Here is an 11,152-nt window from a genome sequence, read left to right on the forward strand (position 1 = left end):
CTGTGAAAAAATAAGACATCTGAGGATTCTTGGACTTGACATAACAAAGTGGGCTTTTATGTGGATAAATTTTTGGTATCGTTTATTTTCAGAGGTTTCAGTTATATCCTCTGATTTTTGTTCGTTTCGTGATCTAGTTGTCTTGTGGGTACTCGTCTATTTATCTTCAGTCTTTTAATTATCACTATCAAAATTATACCAACATATGTGCACCTATCCTGTGAATTGTTGTGGGTGAATTTGCATATGGGACACTCTCACTAATGTACTGTGTTGTGGGTATCTCCAGTAATTTGTGCCAACCGCATCTTTTTTTTTTTTTTTTTCCCTTCAGTTTTGTTTCCCTATTTCTAATTGAAAGCCTGAATGTAGACTTTTTATATCCACTGTAAGTGTGACTAACAGGTCAGACTTATGCACTGCTGTGTGGGTATTTGAATGATTGTAAATCAACCAAATTTTTTTCATTTTCAGGTAATTATTTTTTCTTCCTAATTGAAAGCCTGAACATTTTTAATGTTAACGGGTATTGTAGCCACGTGTGGTCTGGGGTGATATGAATGTATGCTTATTATAGACACATCTTTATTCATTCATTTCTTTATTCATCCACCAATATCTAGTAGTTAGCACATGATGAATTTAAAAATGAAGTGTTGTTGACTTGGTAGTCACCGTGTTCACTATACATGAATTTTGTGTAGCACTTGTCCTCATTTGCGTTGCAGGTGAGCTGGAGCCTAATCCAGCTGACTTTGGGTGACAAGGCAGCATACACAATGGACTGACTGGTTGGTCACCAGCCAATCGCAGGGGACATATAGACAAAACAACCATTTGAACTGTCATTCACATCTATGGACAATTTTGAGTCTTCAGTTAACCTAACATGCATGTTTTGGAATGTAGGAGGAAGCTGGAGATCCTGGCGAAAGCCCATGCAAGCACAGGGACAAACGCCACAACACAGGAGGGGCCTGAGTTGACATTATGTGAGGCAGACATGCTACTTTATCAACATGCTTCCCATTTAACCATACAAATGAACAAAACAAAAGGTAGTCTTTTCAGTGTATTGTACAGACAGAACACTTACAAGATACAACCAATGTGATATGTAGGATGTACTGTACATAGAGGTTTCGGATGATAAGAGGTGTCCCTCCACAGATAACAGCAGCTCCACTGGAAGCCAAAGTTTTCCCATATGGAGATGCTGTTACAGCTGGTGAGACCCACAGAAAGAGAACACAGCTGCCAGGCAGGACATGGTGGTAGCATTCATTTCAAGAAGACAATGGGTGGAAGGATGGGTCAGGTATTAGGAATCAGAAGTGTACACTTTGTAAGGTGTCAAGTTTGTATTCATTTTCATGATTACATTAAGAATTAGGAGGAAGAGATTCTACACAATGTCTCAACTTTGAATTGGGGAATGAGGAATCCCTGCATTTGTTGCAATGAGCTTCATGCTTCAGCAACATCTTCCAGCTAAAAAAACTGGTCACACATGAATGAATGCTGCCCTCTTTTGGTCACGGTTTGCTGAGCGAAGAAATGATTCACAGATAAAATTACAGCCCTCAAGTTATAAAACATCACCCATGTGTAATAAACCCAAAGTCAAGTACCATCATATCCTTGGCTTTTACCCCCTTTGAGATTACATTTGTACTCTTATGGCAGCAATAAAATGAGGGTGATTCACCGGGTGAATGAAAGAAGAATCAGTGCTGGAAGTCAAGACAAGCAGCAGCCATCATGTCAATGAATACATTTTACAAGTTCAGAATAAATGTTTTACATTTACGCCATGCTGGAGTTATGTTTTACTTTGTGTGAATCTTTTCTGAAAAATATTGCAGAATGCCTGTAATCGGGATTGGTCTTTGACCCTTAACCCTGTCCTCAAGTGAAAAAAAAAATAGGGCCATAAAGTAATTCAAGTTTGCACATTCACCCCTGTTTCCTTCATCCTGTTGTTCTATCACATGATCTTACCTGTTTTACAAAAATAGACTGTCTTTAAGTCATTAGTCAAAATGAGAGTCACTAAGTCTTGGAAATATTTTTGTTTTGACTGAATTGAAATGATTCAATTGTTCTTACATTTAATATAATGCCCATTGAAAAATACTTACCTTGGATTACGGACAAATATCATGGATGTGGTGATTGTTTGAAGGAGCTCTGCCCTGTTACAGAAATGACATGATGTCACACACTGTACAATAGCAAAAAAAAAAAAAAGATTATTGATCATATACCAACTATTTATCTTATCAAGCGTTCAATGGATTCCTTCAATGGCCCTTTTGTATTTGGTCCACAACTTCTTTGCAGAGGGAGTCGCAGATATGGTTAATGCACACAAAAAAGGAATTTTGAAAACAAGATACATTTTGTAAATCAATGTGATCACTGCAGATAAAATATAGTTAACGTGAACGCGTAAGAAGTTCATACTTACAGACGAGAACGTGTAGTCTGATGTAAGTACAAATAAAATAAAATAAAATAAAATAATGACACTGAAAAATACTAAGACTGACCACCACATGGAGCAGTTGGTGGAGAGCTGTCCTGAAAGGTGACAAGAAAAGAAAATGCTCGCTCCCCAACTGACTACTCCTTAAGACAGCAAAGTGGGCGAGGAAGAAATTAATCATTACAATTACTGTAAATATGTAACAGACTCACCCTTCCCATAAAACTTAAAAAGCAAATGTCATTGTGGTCATTATTGTGCACCAACAAACACACACCATGTGAAAAAATAAATTTAAAAAAATAAACTCCAGACATGCACTTTTGGGGCTCACTGGTCATGATTTTATTCTAGATCAGAAATTGCGATGCACTAACTGAGCTAGTCAAGTGAAGTAATGACACAACACATCACCGGATGTGGCGTTTGTATGGAAAAGTCACATCAGTGTTACGCTTTAAAATGGGTTGAATTTATTACCACTGGGGATTTTTTTTTTTTAGGGCGTGAAATAAAAAAAAAATTAAATAAAATGAAATACGATTAGAAAATAACAGCATAAAACAAGAATTTATTTATAATAATAACAATTTACCCTTCAATTAACAAGTACATCGGAATAACGTAAAATATTAAAGCTCACGTCAAATCAAACAGACGAGTTATAATATATACAAATTGGTAATAGCAATAATGTATTACAAAGCATTTAGTACCATCGCTAATTCTAATCGCTGATTTCATTTGGTTCTTTCTGACCTACGTGATCTTCCGTACTGTGGCGGCGAAGGCGTGAGTAAGCTAACTAACATCTCGTCGCAATTCACTTGTCGTTCCAACAGGGACAGTAAAATAGCATACGTGTGGTTTTTTTTAACGTTCAAGAAACATTAAAATATTCATATCTTAAGTGACGTTCAGGTTTGTTGGCGCTGCGCTATTTTCGCCTTTTTGTCCCCCAACCTCGGCTCGACTCGAATGCTAACGTTAGCTGGGGCTCTTTGAATACTAGCCACATCGATGCTAATTTGAGCCCGGTTCGTTTGTCGAAGTGTATGACAGCCACACTCGACCACGCAGCGGTAAGCTAATACTCATTTCCGAAAGGTTTATTTGTGACTTGCATCATCAGTCGTAAAGTTGGTTTTGAACTGAATTCCTGAGCTTCAGTTAAGTTGGTCTCCGTCTTAAATGCATCGTTAGTGACGTAACTTCCGTCAATTGTGAGAGCATAAATTGAATGTAAAAAGATTGAAAATGTGTGTTTCAGCTGAAGATGGCAGACTTATCAACGCTTGAGAGCCTTTTGGAGATGGGCTTCGACCGGAACAGAGCGTGAGTGACAGTGGATACTTGTCTTTGTTAGGCTTTACACGATCAGCGAGTTTAAAAAAAAAAAAAAAAAAACGACCACCGATCGCAAATTAATGGTCTTTTATTATATGGCAGGAAGTACATACTGTAATTAATGTATCCACTTTTTGTGACATTTTTGCTTGTTGGTGGGCCGTGGAATTTTTCAATTGTAAAATATGTTTGTGACTTTGCTCCATCAAGGTTGGAAATCACTGCTGTCGTCAGATCATGTATTCTAATCAGTCAGGTCAACATTACAACATGACAGAAATAATGAGTGCTAACTAGACATTACACCGATTTTATCGGGCTGATCGGTATCGGCCGGTATTTAGCATTTAATGCTGATCGGCTTTAATGTCATAATTCGCCGATCGATCGGCTCTGCAAAAGACATTTACTCCGTGTCGCCATCGTGCACAGTATATTTGAATCCAAAAGCTAGTTTATTTTTAGCCTTGTCGTGCGTCTTTTGACGTAGTATTGGATATATCTGAAGGCCAATAAAGTTATTAAAAAAAAAACAAAAAAACATGTCGGCGGTGTGGAACAGGCAACACGTAATGCCGGATCAGACTACAAGACAAATTTGCTCTTTCACGATTGCGCTGTCAGACTACTGCAATAAAATCTTGTAATCCGATACCACCGCATCCCGTTTTTTACGATCATTGGGCTTTATCTTGTCAACTCAAATGCGACCTGCTACACTTGTTACCATGGCGACGACAACAAGAGTGGAGTGCGCCGACTTTGTATTATAAGGACAAAATGGGGAAAAACGTGTGTTGGTGGTCACTGGTGCTCAGGACAGGAGAGGATGTTCGTTTGAGGCTTGCTTGAGGTATGTTCACATACTTTTAATACAATGCGGCTCGCAAGCAGGCAACAAAACGTTATGTAGCCCAGCAAGCTTAGTGGTACCACGAACGGTTGGACGTAAACATGCCGCCGTTCTGTCGAATCATGTTCTAAAGTTTCGGTGTGGGGGAAGTAATTTATTTACAGCAAGTTAGCACCCATTATTTCAGTCATGTAATGTTGGTTTGACCTGATTGATTAGAATACACGATCTGACTAGAGCAGTGATTTCAAACCTTTATGGAGGCAAGGAACATATTTTACAATTGAAAAATCTCACGGCACACCAACAAACAAAAAGTCACAAAAAGTGGATGCATTAATTACTGTATGTACTTCGTGACATCTAATAGAAGATCATTCATTTGTTCTGTCACTATGCCTCACTGGCATGAATAGATGAACAAAGATACATTATTTATTGTAAATATAATTTTTTGAGCAATTAAGTACACAAGTATATGCAGTAAATGAACAGGTCATTTAAATAGAAACATTCCTCCATCTTGTGATCGCTTATGGTTTTGTTTCAACTCGCTGATCGGGCCCAAAATCCTGATCGTGTAAAGCCTAGTGCTAACTTACTGTAATTAAATTATTTTATTGCAATTAAATTACTTCACACGCACTGAAACTTTAGAGCATGTTTATGTACAACCGTTAGTGCTAGCACTAGCTTGCTAGGCTACATAACGTTTTGTTGCCCGCATCGTATTAAAAGTATGTAAACATACCTCAAGCAAGCCTTAAACGAACATCCTCTCCTGAGCACTGGTGACCACCAACACAAGTTTTTCTCCATTTTGTTCTTATAAACACACGGCACGATCCATTATTGTAGTCGTCGCCATGGTAACGAGTGTATCCGGTCACGTTTGAGTTGACAAGATGAAGCCTAATGATGGTAAAAAACGGGATGCGGTAGTATCGGAATACAAGATTTTATTGCAGTAGTCTGACATAAATCGTGAAAGACCACATTTGTCTTGTAGTCTGATACGGGGCATTACGTGGTGTCTGTCTCACACCGCCGAAATAATATAATAAAATAACTTTATTGGTGGTCAGATATTTACAGTACTACGTCAAGACACGCGACTAGGCTAAAAATAAACAAGCTATTTGAATATACTGTACACGACAGGCGGCACGGTGGCCGACTGGTTAGAGCGTCAGCCTCACAGTTCTGAGGACCCGGGTTCAATCCCCGGCCCCGCCTGTGTGGAGTTTGCATGTTCTCCCCGTGCCTGCGTGGGTTTTCTCCGGGCACTCTGGTTTCCTCCCACATCCCAAAAACATGCATGCATTGGAGACTCTAAATTGCCCGTAGATGTGACTGTGAGTGCGAATGGTTGTTTGTTTGTATGTGCCCTGCGATTGGCTGGCAACCGGTTCAGGGTGTACCCCGCCTCCTGCCCGATGATAGCTTGGATAGGCTCCAGCACGCCCGCGACCCTAGTGAGGAGAAGCGGCTCAGAAAATGGATGGATGGATGGATGTACACAACATGGAGTAAATGTGTTTTGCGGCGCTTTTGATCGGATCGGCGAATGATGACATTAAAGCCGATCAGGATCAAAAATGCTAATTATCGGCCGATACCAATCAGGCCGATCAGATCGGCGTAGTCTAGTATTTGTGTAGGTAGTCAGTTGAATAACCCTCCTGTGTTGTGGAGGAGGAAGAAGGCTTAAACTGTCCTCTTTTCAGAGAAAGGGCTGTGGCCAGCACTGGGAACCAGGGGATCGAACAAGCTATGGACTGGTCAGTTGGAAGCACACATTAACAGAGTAAATAATGCACAAAATGATGGTGATTCTGGGGCATCACTAAATGAATGAATTTGGCGATCTCCACTTGTGCTTTCTTCAGGTTAATGGAGCACGAGAATGACCCGGACATCGACGAGCCGTACAAGGCTCCGGTTCTGGAAGGACTGGACAAAGACCAGTCCGGCACACAGGAGCCTTTGCTCGGGGACACAGCGGGAGGTGTGTTTAGGCTGAAAGGATGACTGATTTATCCTTTAGAAAGCATCAAAATTTCAACTTCGGACACGCAAATCTAAACTGCCGCTTGCACATTCCATTCCATTCCATTTGTAGCACGTAAGCAACAAGTAATATGCGTGACATTGTAGTAGGTTCCTCTATTGTTGTCTGGTTATTCACATATCAGTTTTGTTCCGTCAGTTGCGAGCGGAGAAGGCAGCCAGATTGGTGAGGCTGTTAGAAAGCCCATGACAGAAGAGGAGAAACAACAGCAAGTCAAAAGGTCAGAGTTCACACATGGGTCAATGTATGTTTACTGCCAATTAGCATGGACAACCATGGTATGCCACAAAAGATATTTTGAACTAGGGCTGCATGATATTGGAGGACATTGCAATTTTATTATTTTTGTTTGTTTGTTTTGTCACCCGGCAATATATATATTGTAATGTGAAAAAATACAGGATAACATACTTGTGGCATGTGAAATCCAGCACACATTTTTCTTTTTCCCTCGGTATTGTTTGACAGTTTATAAATGCTTCAGGAGAAATAAACTACGCTCAACAGAGCACAGAAGTATACTGAGATATTTAGATGAAGTCTACCTCAATTTAAATGCACTGTAGTATTGCTCAGCTAAGTGTCCAGCCAGTCATAAAGTTAAAATCATTTATTTTCATGCATAGTTATACTGTCATCCGTGTAGCACTATTCATTTGTTTTCAAGCAATCTGTAATTTTTACTTCACTTGACTTAAATTTCACTAAAATTTTCAAAGGTCAAGCTAAATAAATCTTAAAGGTCCAGATCATCATCTAGTGTCTATTTATTGTGATATGTATTTAAGTAGCCAGCCGAGTTGTTTTATCTACATCTGCTTGTAATCAATATATCAGTCAAATTATACCTTTTGGCATTTATTATTGTCAAGTAATACAGAACTACACAAATATATGTGACTGCTGATATGTACAGTTGTGCTCATAGGTTTACATACCTTGGCAGAATCTTTGAAATATTTTTTAATGTGACTGATGACTGAACAAGGACCATCTCTTTATTGTCTTTATGGTTATGCATTTCTGAAATGCCTTAGTTTAATTTGAATTCCATAAAAAATCAAATGAAGTGTTTTGCTTGATCCTTCATGTTTTCTTTAAAGAAGTGTACGAATTCTGCACGCATAACCAAACATAAGCACAACTGCGTAATGTTCTCTCATTTACTAAATATAAGTAGTGCTACATATCAGAATAAGAGCAAGTAAATGAAAAGGTTATGGTTTCAGAAAAAGTGCTTAAGAAAAATATGTTTGTTTCTCCCATCTTGTTTGGAATCTTGACACAACAATGAAGTCTCAAACAATTTTACGTTTTAATTTAACAAATCTTAAAAAGGGACCAGTTTTAGAGGGTATGTTTGTTCAAAACATTTGTTTTGCTTCATAATTGCATTTCACATATGTGCACTTTTAATAAGTGCTCCCAGTGGAAACTTCCCACAGAGAAGTACAAACAAAAATGACTCCGGCCGTTGCATTTTAAGTGCCATTTGTTCCAGTGTTCTCTTCCTTTATCAGTCATTTTCGGATCTTTCTACTCAACTTCTCTTTCTCTCTCCCCCCTGCTACGTTTCGCAGTGATTACGGCTTGAGATGCAGATTTGATTGGCGGAAAGTGGTGGCTGAACTCGCATGTAATTGGTTGGTTCGGTTCATCACTACCCTCAAAAGCCTTTAATGCTGCGCTGCTTAAAATGAAAGCGGCCCATATGTCTTGAGTCAAACTTTTTTTTTTTTTTTTAATGTGGTGTGCGTACGTATGGGATTGCTTCTTGGTCTGGACTCCTGACCTGTATTGCGCAATGACCTCTGCTAGAGTATAAATCGACAGATTTGTTTTTGTACAAATGTTAGTGCTAGCATGAGCTAGCGAGTTATGTTACCTGCTTGCGAGCTTTGTTAAAAGTACGTGAACGTTACCCCAAGCTCTCCTAGGACGTCCTCCAAAGCACCCAAAGACGACACCCCAGCTCTTCACTGCTCCGTGTGTTGTTTGAAGGGATTGAATTTACTGTAAAGTGTAACATTAGTGCTAATCTTATTAACATGTCTAGCCTTCTCATCACCATATGCTAGCACTTAGGTTAGTAGACATTCGTTTTACAGTAAACAACAGCTGCGAGTGACAAACTGAAGCAAGACCATTTGGACAATGTTGTGTGATTGGTGGACTGATGTGCGCAGTGCATGTTGGGTACCTTAGTTTTTTTCCCCTCATACATCGTCAGGACCTTTGCGATGACTACGTCCAAGCAATATATCGTGCAGCTCAATTTTATACGTAAACTACAAGTTTTCCTCTTCAATGTGGGCCAGACAATCAACCCCAAAATCTTTGAAGCGGTCACGTGGAAATGTTTTGTTTTCAGTTATACCCCTTTAACTGACTGCTGCTGCCTTGTGTGCGTCAGGCTGGAGGAGCTGATGCGGGCAAAACAGGCAGAGCGGAGAGAGCGCGAACGTGCCGAGGAGCTGGAGAAAGAAAAGCAGCGGAGGAAGCAAGGCCAAGAGCTACAGCAGATTCGCAATAGGCTGCAAGACGACGACATGAGGAAGCTGACCGAGCTACGGCAGCGAGAGAAGATGGAGGACAAGTTGGCCAGGTAATGTCCCCATGAACGTGAGCAGGAAACGGTTAGTTCATACGTTAGTGTTTAACTTTGTTCATCTCCACCAGGCAAAGGGTTAAAGACAAGATAGCACGAGACAGGGAGGAGAGAGCACAAAAGGTAGTTGACACAGTGTTTTCTTTGTGTAGAGCCAATCTTGACTGGAATTTTGCTTACCTTTTGATAAAAGTTTGGAGGCGGAGGAACCTCAAGCACAAGTACTACTTCGGTCCAGCCCAGCCCATTGTCACCCACCACTCAGGGCCCACCCCCCATTAAGAAAGAGTATGACGAGTCCAGAATACAGGTGAGGCCCTCATACATACATTACACACAAAAAGGTAGGGACATGTGGCTTTGGGATAAACCGCCAATAAGTTTTTGCGGCTTGCCCCCCCCCCCCCCAAAAAAAAGAAAAGAAATATTGAAAAATTGGGGGAGTGAGAGAGAGAATCCGCCTTTACCGAACTGCTTGTATGCTGGGGTCCACTCATGGGAGAATTTAGCCTCCTCTGAACTTTTGTTTGATCCATGAATGAACCAATAAATTTCCCAGTTCAATTGGAATTGGTATTTCAACAGTCCTCTTCATCATGCCATTCACATTTTGGCATCACAACACCTAACAATTGTTCAATAGTACCTCGCCATTGGGAGGCTTTAAACAGGATTTTCTCAGTGAAGTGGCCACTGAGTTTAGAGTGTCACAGGGTGTGATAGTCAAGAAAGGCGAACATCCATAGAAATTTTAATTGATCAAACACCTGTTGTGAATTTTGCCGTTCAGCTCGTAAGAGAACCGCAAATTCACTTCCCACTTGTTCCGTGTTAACAATAGGTGCGTCTGCTTGATGGGTCCACCATCACGGCGGTGTTTAAGGCCCAGGAGCCGCTGGCGGCGGTACGCGTCTACGTGCAGGTGAACGGCAACACGCCGGAGGGTCAGGACTTTACGCTGCTGTCCCCTTACCCCCGCCACGTCTACACTGATATGGATATGGAGAAGCCCCTCAAAGAGCTGGGTGAGACACATTACTCAGTTCATTCCAACTCGGCTGTTTCTAATCCCTTTCCCCTTGATTCCTCTCTGCTTAGGCTTGGTGCCTTCAGCTGTGCTGGTTGTTACCAAAAAGTAAGTGAGTTTAGGGAGAGCAATCTGCTTCCTGAGCCTACCTCACCACCTCTACTACATTTCCGGAAGAAATAGACTGAACAGTACACCAAGGCTTTAGTTTCAATCTGTCAGTCAGTGTACTGGACTAACGATGAAGGTTAAATTTATGTTATCAGTCATATCAGCAAAGGCTTCAAAGAAAACTGGTTGTTTGGCTGGTTGATTTCACTGGATGTTTGTTTTGGATGCAGTGATTAAAGATGTACATAGTAAAGCTAGCTGGCATCTGATTGGTGTCAAAAAGGTCAACGCCAAACATCGTTTCCACCAGATTCTTCCATGGTAAACTATCTTCACTTGCTTATTTAAAAGGGCCTTAAAATGAGTTCACAATTTACTGATTTTGTGAGATTCTACTTTGCCAGTTTTTATAAGTCAGAATATATTGACAAGTATGTCTGCATATTTGACTTCAAGAATTGACTTTAAATAAAGCTGACTTGGAGAATTGCTGTGCTGCACTTTGTCTTTTATCTTGCCGCTCATTTGATGTGTTGGGAAAAGGTGGGTTGAGCATGTCACATGCACACAACTGAAAAAAATATTTTCTTCAAACCACAAAACACCGCATGTGAATAAGGTCAAATGCATCTCAGCCTCAAATGAGA

At 40.4% G+C, this 11,152-nt stretch overlaps 1 protein-coding gene and 1 long non-coding RNA gene across 4 annotated transcripts; one reads left to right on the forward strand and one right to left on the reverse strand.

Annotated features, from left to right (window-relative positions):
* Positions 1-1,667: 1,667 nt before the first annotated feature.
* On the reverse strand, positions 1,668-3,108 carry LOC133484957 (uncharacterized). The gene is made up of 3 exons (XR_009790554.1): positions 2,471-3,108; positions 2,268-2,332; positions 1,668-2,195 (listed from the first exon to the last, which is right to left on the reverse strand). It is a non-coding gene; the product is annotated as an uncharacterized LOC133484957 (long non-coding RNA).
* Positions 3,109-3,242: 134 nt separating this feature from the next.
* On the forward strand, positions 3,243-10,994 carry ubxn1 (UBX domain protein 1). 3 transcript variants are annotated; one of them, XM_061788202.1, is made up of 10 exons: positions 3,243-3,280; positions 3,759-3,823; positions 6,416-6,469; positions 6,578-6,696; positions 6,898-6,979; positions 9,173-9,364; positions 9,439-9,490; positions 9,561-9,677; positions 10,209-10,392; positions 10,466-10,994. In XM_061788202.1, the coding sequence occupies exons 2-10, from the start codon at positions 3,765-3,767 to the stop codon at positions 10,504-10,506; spliced, it is 900 nt and encodes a 299-aa protein (XP_061644186.1). In that variant the 5' UTR covers positions 3,243-3,280; positions 3,759-3,764; the 3' UTR covers positions 10,507-10,994. The 3 variants fall into 3 exon arrangements, with proteins under 3 accessions (XP_061644186.1, XP_061644187.1, XP_061644185.1); XM_061788203.1 differs by having other exon boundaries at positions 3,262-3,284; XM_061788201.1 differs by lacking the exon at positions 3,243-3,280 and adding an exon at positions 3,291-3,570.
* Positions 10,995-11,152: the final 158 nt, after the last annotated feature.

This window comes from Phyllopteryx taeniolatus, chromosome 10 (assembly GCF_024500385.1).
Source record: "Phyllopteryx taeniolatus isolate TA_2022b chromosome 10, UOR_Ptae_1.2, whole genome shotgun sequence".
Classification (NCBI taxonomy): Eukaryota; Metazoa; Chordata; class Actinopteri; order Syngnathiformes; family Syngnathidae; genus Phyllopteryx; species Phyllopteryx taeniolatus.